Here is a 14,561-nt window from a genome sequence, read left to right as displayed (position 1 = left end):
AGGAGTCCAGGATGAAGCCCAGGTTGCGTGCGTGGTCTGTTGGTTTGGGTGCGCTGCCTAGGGCGGGGGGCCACCAGGAGTCGTCCCAAGTGGCGGGTGAGGATCCCAGGATGAGGACTTCCGTCTTATCTGAGTTCAGTTTCAGGCGGCTGTTCTTCATCCATTCGGCTACCTCTTTCATCCCTTCGTGAAGGTTGGCTCTGGCGGTGGCGGGGTCGTTGGTAAGGGTCGTTGGTAAGGCGGAGTGGAGGGCCCATGTGAGCGTCGGGTTAGAGGAGTGCGTGCAGAGTGAGAGGAGTGAGTGTTGGGTGGGTAATGCAGGCTGCGTGGTGTGCCTGTGTGTGGTGCAGGGTGAGCAGTGAGATTGAAAGGTGAATCTGTGAGAGGGACTGAGGATTGCACGGTGAGAGGAGTTAGTGCTAAGTGATTGGTGTGTCCCAATGAGTTCTGGTAGACTATTGTCCATATGCGCAGGCAGGATGAACAGAGGGCCTATATGAATGCAGGCTGAGAGGTTTGTCCCTGGGACGGCAGGGTGAGTGGTGTGACTCCAGGGTGATTCCCGTGCTTGTTTGCGTTGTGTTAGTCCAGGCCGAGTGTTGTGCTCAAGTGAGTGAAGGGTAAGCTGTGAGAGTGACAGGAGTGCCTCGAAGCACAGCGAGCGATGTGACAGTAAGAATAGTGGGAGGAGTTTCTACATGGAGGGTGATGTGACACATGAGTTTGGGTGTGGGTGAAAGTGCAGAGTGGGAGGAATGAATGCATGGCGAGTGATGTGCTAGTTTGAGTGCGATTGCAGAGTGAGCAGTGAGTGATAGGTGAGGGAAATATCACGAGTGCACATTGAGGAGTGTGCTTGTCTAAGTGCTGGGTGAAAAAGCGTGAGTACATGATGAGTGGTGTGTGTGCAGTGTGCCCTCTATCAGTTCAGGGTAAGCAGTGTGCACATGTGACTTCAGGATAAGTGGAGGGAGAAAAGTGTGAGTTCACGGTGAGCTGCACAAGAAGTGCGGTTGCTGAGAGTACAGGGTAAGAGGAAAATGAACAATGTGAGTGCAGGGTAACAGCAGGAGTGCAGTGTGATCGCTGCAAGTGTAGGGTGAGCAGTGATAGTGACAAGTGAGTGTGTCATGTGCGTGCAGGGCGAGCAGTGTGCTTGTGTGAGTGCAGGCTAGGAGGAGGGTGAATGTTGTGAGTGCATGGTGAGCAGGGTGATCACTGAGTGCAGGGAGAGTGTGAAAGTGCAGGGAGAGTGTGAAAGTGCAGGGTGTGAGCGTGTAAGTGAGAATGAGGAGTAAGTTGTCTGAATGAAGGATGTATTCCCAGACACCAGAGTAACTCAGCATTGTACTGATGGCTGGCATAGGGTTTCAGATACAAGTTAAACGAGTGGTCCCCAAACCTTTTCGACCCGCTGCTCCCTTTGACCCATTGACAATAGCCCGAGGTTCCCCACTTTTACTTTTTTGGGAGGGTGGGTGGTATGTAAACACGGCCTCTGGAGTGCTTGCATTTCTCTTTCTGAAAATAATTGGAATGGAGCTGATTAAGGTATCATATACACAGGAAGTTTCGTATTACTAAGGTTGCGCCGCTAATAAAGTATTCCTAGTTCGACTTCTTTTCCCATGCCCTTTTGAGAGTACCCTCTCAAACTTTTTTATACCACTTACAGTGCTAGATAGCACCCCTAAGAATGTAGGGCCCATTGCCAAAGTGTTTCTGTGCTTGAAGAATATTTGCATGCACTTCCATTTCTACCCATGTCATATGTGCCAACAAAACTGTCTCAGCAGAGGGACTCACGATTTTTTAAACCACATACAGCTTTATTTTTGCTGTCTCCTTCCTAAAATTGGCTCCAAATCAATGCATTTACAGCTTTAGGCATGTCACTTACAAATCATCAACATTATACATTTCAGTCAAATTAGTTTAACTGAAGCCAACAGACCCTTCAACATTAAATGCACTCAAGTGCTTGGTGTGCAGCTCTTCTGGCTAGGTTTCATGGCTCCCAGGGAGCCACAGTAACCACTAAATTAAACTACTGCTATGATGACATCAATCAGGGATGGAGGGTAGAGGAAAAATAATTTTCTGATCCTGCAACTAACTTTCAGTCTTGTAATTACGGTTGTCAGCTCACCGTATTTCTACCGACACCACTAGTATTTTAATGTCCCAGCCAGTTAAAAAATAAGCGAAATCACCTCAAGTCGGTATTTTTAACACTTACCTGTGCATTCGTCAAACAGCAAATAATAAATAGAAGGCATGTTTAAATGTGTTCTAGGGCTACATTGATCCATAACTAATAATTAAAGGAAACAAAGACAGAAAAGTCATGTTGCATATGAATACATACCGTTTTATTTACAGCCCTATTTAGCATGAATGCGAGGCCTTTGCAGACTCTTTAAACAACAACAAATTACTGGTATTTTTCTCTTGGAAAGGTGGCATACCTACTTGTGAGATACATTTCCACGAAATGCGTTCTCCCACTGTGGCAGTAAAAATAAAACACAAATGTAATAGGCAGAGTGGGGCCCCAGGGGGTACTGGAACAAATGTAAAAAAACACAAAGCCTCGTTAAGAGTTCACATAATAAAAGATATGTAAATGGTCTTTTAAATACCTGAGAAAATCTCAGGTGTGGCTGAGAATAAGACTTGAGACTGCCCTGCTGATACTACTAGTAACAAAAATGAGCTGGCTCTAATCAGTAAGGCTGAGCAAATATGACAACATAAGAAGATATGCCAAAACTGATATGATAATTTCAAACACTAAATGACATCCAGAGAAGAAAATCAATTCAAAACCGGGTAATGCTAATTAATAGCTATTTATTCAACTGAATTGAAAAAATGCAACTTATGAATCATTTCAATCAAAATATTGCGGATGCATATAGGAAAAATTGGACACAGCACGATAAAATTACAAACACACCTTCACTAGTCAGACATATCACAGTCATTCAGCTCACATACACACATTCATACAAAATACTCCGGACAATCTGGAAGGGCAAATGTGCCAGTGTGGGAAGTAAAGGGGACTGCTCTCTATTCAACACCAAATTTACAAAACAAATTCTAAAAGATAGTACACTCCAATTGATTCATGACAGTAACAACTATCAAAAATAGGTTATAAAGGTTGTGTACTGGAAGTAAATACAAGTGCGGTACAAGCTGATACTACAGCAGCACAGGCTGTAGCAGCCCGGGCTGAGACACATGACGGAGGGGAGTGCGGTGGGGGTTTGGTTGGGGGTTATAAAGCCATTTTATCCGTACAGATGCCTGGTACCTGAAACTACATGGTCGTATCGGGCCACAGCAAGGACTTGAACTAATTATCTTGGATTAGAATGGTCCCGGTGGGAACATTATTCTCACCTTACTTGAGAATGTTGGCCCTCGCAGTCAGGTCCCATCAGTTGGAAACTACCGTAAGGGCTTTAAAACAAGCCCAACTGAATTTGAAGCACTGCATCCAGATTCATCCTTTAAAAGCAGCTGAATTGAGTTAACTGGATTGTTCATGCTTTACACCTAGTACCACCTTGACCCAATTGTTTTTACAAAATTGCCTAACTCTCGACCAATGTATTGGATTTTTATAATTTTGGCCTTATTTTATCCAGATGAATTACTTTTATTTTTCAACTTGGTCTGGGGTCTTTTTGTGGTGTTTTTACTGTGTTACTACAATCAGTGTGCAGCACAATTGCTTTTACCTCCTCTCATTGAACAGTGTGGAAAATGGGACTCGTTCACACTGCCTCTTTAAAGCTTGTGCAAGGGCCCTCCATCGTTTGCGGATCCCCTACTTCTCAGGCATGGGGTGCTGGCTCTACCTTTTTTCCATCCCTCGCAGGCCCGTTCCTTCACCTCGGTCCTCTTAAAAATGTTGCCAAATGCAGTGGCGTCACTAGGGGGGTGCGGGGGGTGCGGACCGCACCGGGTGACACCATCCACATGGGGTGACACCGTGACAGTCAGTGAGCATCCTTTCATCTCCAAACGACTGCAGGGAATCAGATTCTCTGTCCACCTTCAAAATGAAAAATATTAGTCTGACGAACCTTACGCAGCCGACGGCCAGACGTTCGAAACGTCACTCACGTGACGTGGCTTCCGGACCCACCGTTTTTCACCACTGCCCAGCGCCACGCCCAGCACTACACAATCACATGCTTAAAATTTAAGAACTGCGCGGGCCGTGCTTCACGCCAGAGCTAAGGAGAACCGACAATATGTGAGTAGTTAGAACTTTAACGAACTGCAGTTGGCGCTCCGGCTCTTGCATTCTGGGAGTGCAGTCTTTGGTTCCTGCACTGCTGTGAGGGCCGCGGTTTCTTCCAGGGAGGGTTTTTTCTTTAAGTCCGGCCAATTTAAACCCTACGTGCAAGAGCATTAAATTACATTGTATGCAGCAGCATTTTCACTTGCACTATTTACTGCAAAAAGATCGCTTCCGCTCTGATTGATTGTCTGTTCCTCGCTCTCGAGGGTTGTCATTGAAGATGACCGGTCGTCAGAGCGTGGGGGCTTTCCGAAGGCACGTTAACTTTTCACCTTCGCATACTAGTCAGTAGTCACTCACCAGCCTGCTTGAATCTATACTTAAACACTGCAGTACCGCAGAGACTTCATACAGTCCAAATATCTTCCACACACACCCGAACAACCTTCTCCAAAAGTGCCTCCTAACACATTCCGCTGTGTACGTCCCGTTCTGTAGCCTCACTTGTCATATTTTCTGGGTCAAGTTCATTATTTCGTCATAATAGTCACTGCGGTTTGTCCCATAATGACATAAACGTTTCATTGAATCATGAGCAGTAAATATACTTCCCACCTCCTTACATTGCCAGCGTTTTAGGCGAATTCTTTTTTCATTGCCTCAAACTCTTCGTTGCAACCGAAGCAGTGCAGCCGTTTCCCAGCAGCTCAGATACGCCTTTATTTCATACCACATGCCATAAATATGGAGTGGAACCGCAGCATGGGGTGGTTTCAAAAACGAATTTGTTAACATCTTGTCCCTTTTATGCTTATGGTTCCTGTGAGCTTCCTTGCTAAACATGATGGGTATTTCTGGGGCACAGCTTCCATTAGTGCAGCAGGTGCAGTGGCGCCGACCCGGAGGCCTCAGGGACCTTTTTTTAATTAAAACAGCAACCATGTTGCCTAGTTCATTCCTTGCATCAAGGACCCCTGGCATACTGTCCACGCTACTGAGTTATTTGTAAGACTTGGGTGAGCGTGGTTGTGATACTACATACATTGTTTTCTTCTTTCAAGCTTTTGGAGTCATGGCTCTGGTGTATTTCTCAGATATATTGAGGGTGTTTTCAGGAATCTCCCTTTTGTTAGCTTTGTTGCAGACGCGATGCTGAGTTCAGTGTCTGCTCTTCACAGTAGGGGAAAGTTACTGGGATGGTCGTCTTAAGACGACCCTCCCTTTTCACCTCTTGAAACCCTCTAGCCACTTTAACGCCGGCTTGCAGTTAGTGGATGAAAAGGGGGCTTTGGGAATCCCTCCACCTTCCCGTGTGCTCCTTCAGATTCTGCAAGTTGAGGTGCTCTGCTGGCCTCCCGGACATTCAGCCTGTGACACTTGTTAGTGCCTACCGTTCCCTACACACGTCTCTTGTTTACAGCCAGGGAGCGGCTCTTCTCCAGCCAAGGTGTTATGGGTTAAACAGCCCCTTACCTAAACCACGAGCCGATGAATGATCCCTTTGATGGGGACTGTTATTCCCACGGGACACTTTCGTGGAACATTTATGTTGGCGTCGACTACCGCTTGGCTGGGACGGTGCCCCCCAGGCAGCGATATTTATTAAGGAGGGCCAACTCCGGAAGGGCACATTACAGGGCACATTACAGCAGTGGCGTCACTAGGGGGGTGCGGGGTTATCGGTTGTGGACAGATTTTCCATGCTTGCTTCCTCAATTCATATCGCCATCGGCCTCCATGATGAATGCAGCCTTGATCCCCTCATGTAAAGACCACTCAGTGCAGTGGGAGAGGTGTGGTGCAGCGGCCAGGGCAGCGTTGATCTCATGCTCAACATTAACAGTGGGGGCACCCTTGATGCACAATAATCCATGCGATCATGAAGCACATTGTAATGTGCATCAAACAGGGGGCTCATCTGAGGGTAAGTCCTAGTCCTTTCTATTTCCGCTGTACGTCACCCTATCCCTGTTTACATTACCTTGTGTCCCCTTCCATGCATATCACTATGACTCATGCTGCATATTGTAAAGAAAAGCTTTTAGTCTCTGTTCAGCTGTATATTTGTTGACCTGTACATATGGGTGATTTTATATGTGCTGCATTTAGTGAAATGTATGCCTGCCGGTGTGTGTTCAACAGTAATGTGTGCATATTTGATGTGTGCAAGTAAGCATGAATGTTGAGTGCCTGCACAATTCGATACTCCGCCTTATGTGCTATGACAAGGCTTCGGAATGCCTCTATTTTACATCATCAGCTCTGGCTGGAATTATGACAACAGCAGCAGTGGCGTCACTAGGGTTGGTGTCATGCCAGACTGGAGGGCAGGTGAAGGGAAGCGAGAGAGACGGAAGAGAAGCAGGGAGAGTAGTGATAGCAAGCTGGGGTGGACAGGATTCTGGCAACCCTGCAGGGAAGACTGAAAACAAGCAGGGAAATACTCTGAGTATGGCCTCCATGGAGCAAGGGGAGGAGTTATGAAAGGATGAATAACACCTCTGCAGTGCTCTAGACTCCCGTGTAGAGAAGTGGGCTTGGAAAGTCCCCAGAAGAAGAAGGACCCCCTCCGTGGGTGCTGCACAGATGAATACATCTCCTCAAGGAGGTCCATCATGGATTCATGGGGTAAGTTGGGAGGGGGTGACACCATGAGTTGCCCGCACTGGGTGACACCAACCCTAGTGACGCCACTGGCCAAATGTTTTCAATGTTATTTATAAGGAAAATGCTACTTACCAGTATGCATCTGTTCTTGGCATGTAGAGCTGCAGAGTTGTACACTTTGCATAGATCGCCATCTGGTGTTGGGCTAGGATGATTGCATGTTGTTTTTGTCTTCGGAGAAGTCTTGCAGTCACAAGACTGGTGACTCCTCCTTCGGTGTACAGTGCGCATGGGCTTCGGCTCCATGGTTAGATTGTTTTGCCAGTAGGGTTAGATGGAGTAGTGAGAAATAGAGGAGTGTCCAATCGTGATGTATCTAATTAAGATAATACTGGATCAGATAGAGGTATCCGGGGAGGAGGGAGGGCGTGTACAACTCTGCAGCTCTACATGTCAAGAACAGAGGCATACTGGTAAGTAGCATTTTCCGTTTGAGGCATATGAGCTGCAGATTGTACACTTTGCATAGACTATATACCAGTATCCTTCTCAGCGGTGGCTACCTGTATTTGTTGCAGTAGTTTGAAAAAGTGTTTTTAATACAGCCTGGCCCACACGAGCTTGCTGTTTTGCTTGCACATCTACACAATAGTGTTTTGTGAAGGTGTGTGGCCACGTTGCTGCTTTACATATGTCATCTAGAGGAATGTTTCCTAAGAATGCCATAGATGCCACTAGTTTGCATGTGGAATGAGCCCTAGGGGTAATGGTTAATGTGCGTTTAGCTTTAAGGAAGCATATTTGTATACATTTTACAATCCACCTGGCAATTCCTGTTTTAGATATAGGATTGCCTTTATGAGGTGGGGAGAAAGCTACAAAAAAATTGTTTAGTTGTTTAGTTTTCCTGAATGGTTTCGTTCTTTCTATGTAATAGAGCAAAGCTCTTTTGACATCAAGAGTGTGTAGCGCTCTTTTTGCCACTGAGTCTGGTTGAGGAAAGAATACTGGCAGTTCAACTGACTGGTTTAGATAAAAGGCAGAAACTACTTTGGGTAGAAAAGTAGGATTTGTTCTAAGAACCACTTTGTTGTGATGAATGTGTAGGAATGGTTCTTGAATGGTTAATGCCTGGAGTTCACGCACTCTCTTGAGAGATGTGATGGCGACTAAAAACGCCACTTTCCAAGTAAGGTATTGTAATTCACATTTGTGTAGAGGTTCAAATGGAGGTCCCATTAATCTGGGAAGGACTATATTGAGATTCCACACTGGGGAGGGTGGAGCTCTTGGTGGAATTATTCTTTTAATCCCTTCCATAAAAGCTTTTATTGGTGGAACTTAAAAAAGCGACAGATGTTGTCTGTTCTGCAAGTAAGCTGCTATGGCAGCTAGATGTAATCTTATTGATGTATACGCTAGATTACAATGTTGACGATGCAAAAGGTAACAAATGATGTTTTGAATGGAAGCATCTAGTGGGTCAATTTTATTGTTAGAGCAATAAATGACAAACCTTTTCCACTTTGCAGCGTAGCACGCTCTTGTTCTAGGGCGTCTAGCTTCTTTGATAACATTCATACATTCTTGTGGAAGATTGAGGTATCCAAACTCTAGGATTTCAGGAGCCAGATCGCTAGGTTGAGCTGATTAGGATCTGGAGGTCTTATCTCTCCATGGTTCTGAGTGAGAAACTTGGAAGAGAGGTGCAGCTTTTGATGTGGCACTACTGATAGCTGCAACAGAGTTGTGAACCATGGTTGTCTTGCCCATGCTGGAGCAACTAGGATCATTGTAAGAGAATGCTGTTGAAGCTTACTCACTAACAATGGAATGAGTGGGAGAGGCGGAAAAGCATAAGCAAATTTTCCTGGCCAGTTCATCCATAGAAGTTCCCATTTGTGGATCTGTTGTATTTGAAGACTGAGCAGATCCGCTATTTGATTGTAGATGTTCTGCTAGGAGGTATATGTTTCGCGGAATGGCCCACCTCCAGATGCTCTGTGCTAGACGGGATAACTGGGGAGAGTGTGTCCGTCCTTGTTTTTGTATGTAATAAATTGCCGTCATGTTGTCTGTACGGATTAAGACAACTTTGTTGAGTTGCGGTTGAAACTATTCTAGAGCTAGAGAGATTGCGGACAATTCCAGATAGTTGATGTGGAATTGTTTTTGCTGAGAGGTCCATAACCCTTAAGTGGTATGGTTGTTGAGATGTGCTCCTCCGCCGGTGAGCGACGCATCTGTTAGTACTAGCTGTGGAAGTGGTTCGAGGAAAGACCGGCCTTTGGAAATGTTTTTTGTGCTCCACCACTGCAGGGAGCGATTGGTACGGTCGTCTACCAACACCAGATCTGTTAGTTGACCTTGAGCCTGGTTCCACTGGTGTGCTAGACATTCTTGTAATGGGCGCATTTGTAGTTCTGCATGAGGAACGAGAAAAATGCATGATGCCATCATTCCTATTAGTTGCATGAACAGTCTTGCTGGTAGAGTGTGTTGCGGTTGAAATCTTTGAACTAGTGTTTGTACAGCTTTTATCCTGATGGGATTGGGATAAGCTTTGGCTGTGAGAGTTCACTGTTGCCCCTAGATATTGTTGCATAGTAGACGGTTGGAGATGGGATTTGGCAAGATTTACAGTGAATCCCAGGTTGTGAAGCAACCAAATTGTTTGAAGCCTGTTTTGCACACAGCTGTTTTGGGAGTTTGCTTTTATAAGGCAATCGTCTAGGTAGGGAAAGACATGAATTTGTTGTCTTCTGAGATGGGCTGCAACTGCTGCGAGGCATTTGGTAAAGACCCTGGGTGCTGTGGTGACTCAGAACGGAAGCACCTTGAATTGGTACTGTAGACCATCTACCACAAATCTGAGATATTTCCTGTGGGGGATGTATTGGAATGTGGAAGTAGGCGTCTTTTAGATATATAGTGGAGAGAAAGTCGCCTTGCTGCAGTAGTGGAAGCACGTGTTGTAAAGTGACCATGTGAAAATGGTCTGAATGAATGTAACAGTTTAGCTATGGAGGTCCAGTATTGGTCTTAGAGAGCCGTCCTTTCTCTGGGATAAGGAAGTAAAGTGAGTAAACTCCTGTCCCTTGATGAATTAGAGGAACTGGCTCTATTGCATCTTTTTGTAACATTGCTAAGACTTCTTGTTTGAGTAGCGTTAGATGATCTAATGACATTGGGGGCTGTCTTGGTGGAATGTTTGGGGGTGTATAAGTGAGTTCCAGGCAATAACCATACTGGATAATTTGTCTTACCCACCTGTCTGTTGTGATGGAATTCTAGACAGGTAGGAAATGTGAGATGCGTCCCCCGACAGGTGTGGGATGATCGGGGGAAGCGTAGGGAAGTCACTGTTTGTTGTTAGGGGAGTTGAGGGTGTAGTTACCTCTGCCTCTACCCTTGTTGGTGTTACCTCTGTAACCTCCTCTATTGTATCCCCTAGAAAAAGAGCCTTGGTTGCAACTTTTATAGGAGGATGTCTGGTGTTCTGATGTGTTAGTTTTGGTACCTGCTCTGTAAAAGGAGCTACGAAAGGACCCTCTGGCAGATGGTGACTAATGCTCTCCTAGACTTTGCTGTTTCTGTATCTTTTTTTATTTTTTCTAAAGATGCATCAACTACAGGTCCAAAAAGGTGCTCTTGATCAAATGGTTGGTTTAGAATTGTATTTTGCACCTCTTGCCATGGGTGTCTATATAGTAGCACAATAGTATTTATAGCACGTGACGCAGTGTCTGCTGCATATAGTGCACATTTTATTGAGGTATTAGTAATTAATTTCCCTTCTTGTACAAGGTCATTAGCTATGTCCTTCTACTCTGTTGGAAGATGTTGAATGAGCTTTTCCAGCTCGTCATAGTGGGCCCTGTCATATCTTGCTAGCAGGGCTTGTGTGTTTGCGATTTTCCATGAATTAGCAGCCTGAGACACCATACGTTTACCTGATGCGTCGAACAGTTTAGATCCTTTGTCAGGAGGTGGTGTGTCACTTGATCCTGGGAGTTTGCCCTTTTACGTGTATTGGCTACTACTAATAAATCTAGGGGAAGTTGGCCCTTAATGTAAATAGGGTTACTAGGAGCTGCTTTGTATTTTTTATCAACTCTGGGGTTAAGAACCCTGGCTTTGACTGGACCTTTAAACACCTCAGGAGCATGTCTGATAAGGCCTTTTAGCATAGGTAAGACAGGAGTAGATTTTTGTGGTTGTGCTAAAGTTTCTAGCAGAAAATCCTCTTCTACAGCCAGTGAGGCCAGCCCCCCGTCCCCCCTCCCCCCAGCAACAAGGATATTTTACATCAGAGGGTGATTCTGTGAGCTGTTTAAACTGTATTTACTTGGGCCTGTGCACTTCGGTTTTTGACCAGCAGGAGGAGTAAAGTTCTATTCCAACAGTATGAGTTAGATAAGCCTTTACCTGCAGAAGTCCAAAGTGTGGATTGAGCCTGTCTGTCTCCTAGGAGATTCTGAACAGGAGAAGCAGCTGCCCAGCCCCCACCCCCAGGGCAGCAGACCGTTGACTATTCAGCTACCAGGCACGTCTGAGCCCTCCTCTCACATCTGCCCAGGCCCCTTAAGGCCTTGCTGGGTGCACCACAAATCATTCTCCTCCTTCGTGTGAATTGCAGCCTACCTGTTCCCCAGATTGCAGTGAGCAGAGTCCAGGAAGTGGTAAGGAGACAGACTAGTGCTGTCTCTTCCCAAAACAAAAGTTGTTTTAAAAACGATTTTCCCTTTCTGCGATTACTGATTTCGCATGTGATTGTTACAGTTTAAAATTGCAGTTTTGACCTGCCTGTGATTGCATATTTTATCACCTGTTTTGTGTTTTAAAATTGTGGTTTTCCCCTGCCCATGATTGCTTGCATTTAAAGTGTTGAATTGTGGGATTTGCAGTCCAACCTCTGTAGTTTGTCCTCTCATTCCTTGGTGACAAATCTGTTTTCCCTCCAAATTTCTCTTTTTTTGCTCTGTGCTAAGACCTGTTTGTTAAAACAGTGCATCCCAGCCTCCATTTTTGTGTTCACAAGCCAGTGAGGCTAGCCCCCTTGCACCCCTTAGCAACAGGGATATTCTACATCAGAGGATGCTTCTGTGAGCTGTTTAAACTGTATTTACTGGGGCCTGTGCATTTCGTGTTTTGGCCAGCAGGGGGAGTAAAGTTCTATTCAAACAGTATGGTTAGATTTCGAGTTAGTGAAGCCTTTACCTGCAGAAGTCCAAAGTGTGGATTGAGCCCGTCTATCTCCTAGGAAATTCTGAACACGAGAAGCAGCTTCCCACTCCCGGGCCAGCAAACCTTGTCTGAGGTCGCTGGGACCTTATATGGTCTGCTAGCGGTTGGCACATGTGTACACGGATTGGTGGTTGTATCTGGTGTTTCTATTGGGTTAGGGTTAATGTCCTGATTTAAATATAAGGAATAATTTCCAGGAGGGGAAGTTGAGGCAAGGAAACTAATAAAGTATTACTTTCAGGTTGTACTGCTGTTGGATTTTACGAATGCTGAAACCGTTGGTGAATGTAATTGCGCGTCAAAGGGGTCTGGAAACGGTTCTGAACTGGAGCGCAGCATGTTTCATCCGAACCAGATGGCGGAAAAAAACTAACGATGGAGCCGAAGCCCATGCCACTGTACAACGAAAGAGGAGGCACCGGTCTAGTGACTGCAAGACTTCGCCGAAGACAAAAACAACATGCAATCATCCGAGCCCAACACCAGATGTCGATCTATGCAAAGTGTACAATCTGCAGCTCATATGCATCGAACATATTTATTTCAGCCTGTAGGGATATAAAAGGCACAAGTAAAAATACAATACATTGCACACAGCTCACAGATAATATTCTTTGGGCTACGTGAGACCAGATAGTGCTTTAATAAGAATACATTTCCTGTCTGGTTTTTCAATTGGCGAGATCAACTCCTCTTCTCACTAGCCTTACCACAATTGTAGAAGTTGTAAAATGCTTGTACAGTGTACACACAACATGTGGCCTTACATTAACCACAGGATAGAGATCAATAAAGTGCATGTGCATAAACGGTGGGGCAGCTTTAGCAAAAGATAGTCTTCGCTCAAAATGTGATCTTGTTTAAAGATGCATTTGCCAAACCTTTGTTTTGGTCATATGACCCCAAACGAATGCAAATATGAAATGTTTATGAGTTGAATTAGGCCCAATATCTTGCTAGGTGAAAATATGTATATAACAGTACTGAGTGAATAAGGTGTATTTCGTAGTACTGATTGAAAGATGGCAGTAAAGAAGGGGGAACAAAAGGAAAAAGGGACTGGTTCTGAAGACAGTAAATTCATTCAAACATAATAGTTCAGGCAACAGCTACTCAAGAGAGCAAAATAATTCAGCTTACTGTGTTGTACTGGTGCATCAGCGCATTATACCCCTGACGGGGCTGCAAAGAGCTTTTATGTGCATCACTGAGTGAAATTGGAAGGATGTTAAATCTAGTTTCTTGGGTAAGGTGCGTGGGTTCATAGAGATACACTAAACAGTGCAGTATACGTCACTGTGCTCAGGTAGGAAAAGTGTTCTGGAGAGCTTTACCACATCTTTAGGATGGGGTAGTCTGTGACAATGTGGTAGTCTGTGACAATCAAAGGACTTGACAAGTGTTAAATCATGCTGGTCTACCAATAGGGATAAGGATCCCACTGGTCATGATAAGTAACCAAAGAATGCTACTTAGGTCTATCCAGGAGTAAGAGTACTAGCCCTTGGACCTACTGATATGCCATCAGTACGTAGCGAATTGTATGCCAGAAATCCACACCTCAACAGCAGCATCAATTCCATGCATTACTATCATGAGTGTAAGGGTTGTTGGTTTTATATCTTCATGGGGATACAATAGTTTAAATTTAGGACAGCTGTTTGGGAATCTACTCTGGAAGCATATGGGTGGACAAAAAGCAGGAAGGTAAGCTTTCAGCTCACGCAAGCCTGTCGCATAACATCTTTGTCTTACATCAATTGCATTATACCAATTGTGTTATTACCCAGGTAATATGGGCTGCACAAAATGTACTTGCAACCATACACCAGTTCATATTAAATATCCTTTTTATCAGCGTTGGCACTTACGAACTTTACCAAAATCTTCCCACATCCCTGTGCGCGAACATGAGCCCCCGAATTACATAGCATTTCATTATAGCTTGGTTGAATATCATGAGGCAATATACACAGCAGCACCAGTTTGGTGTTAATGTGTACTCCAAATATACACATATCTCACCCTCTGCCCCTCCCAAAGCTCTTCCACACCTGGCCATAACCACATTGTGTGGAAGAAATCCCTCACCGGAGCACAGCTTCCCATTCATAGATCAAAAAAAATGTTTTCCCCATCTCTTTTTAAGCTTGTTCAGGAGTAGGACATTTAGTGCAGTATGTGTAATTGTTCTAGGCTAAATCCGGCTTTGTTAGCGAGAAACTGCCTTTACAATAAGGTTTTTACCATTGTTGTACCTTTACCACGCATGTTTTTACCACATATATGAATTTACAGCCCGTTTTTATCACGCATTTAGGGTAAGTTGGGGATGTGGGGGGGGGATCTCCCTCCCCACAAATACATTATATATATATATATATATATATATATATATATATATGTATATATTCATTTCCGAAACGCGTATGGCAGACACGGCGTA

The 14,561-nt window shown here is 44.7% G+C and overlaps 1 protein-coding gene across 1 annotated transcript in view; it reads right to left on the bottom strand.

Annotated features, from left to right (window-relative positions):
- Nucleotides 1–4,088, bottom strand: part of LOC147733052 (uromodulin-like) — a 195,197-nt gene extending 191,109 nt beyond the window's left edge. Inside the window, exon 1 of the mRNA XM_086957618.1 lies at nt 3,873–4,088. Coding sequence (XP_086813744.1) covers nt 3,873–4,032 — 160 coding nt within the window. The 5' untranslated portion in view covers nt 4,033–4,088. The remainder of the gene's footprint in view (nt 1–3,872) is intronic.
- Nucleotides 4,089–14,561: the final 10,473 nt, after the last annotated feature.

The sequence above is a fragment of the Lissotriton vulgaris genome, chromosome 2_1 (assembly GCF_964263255.1).
Source record: "Lissotriton vulgaris chromosome 2_1, aLisVul1.2, whole genome shotgun sequence".
Lineage (NCBI taxonomy): Eukaryota > Metazoa > Chordata > Amphibia > Caudata > Salamandridae > Lissotriton > Lissotriton vulgaris.
This window is presented reverse-complemented; position numbering and strand designations above follow the sequence as displayed.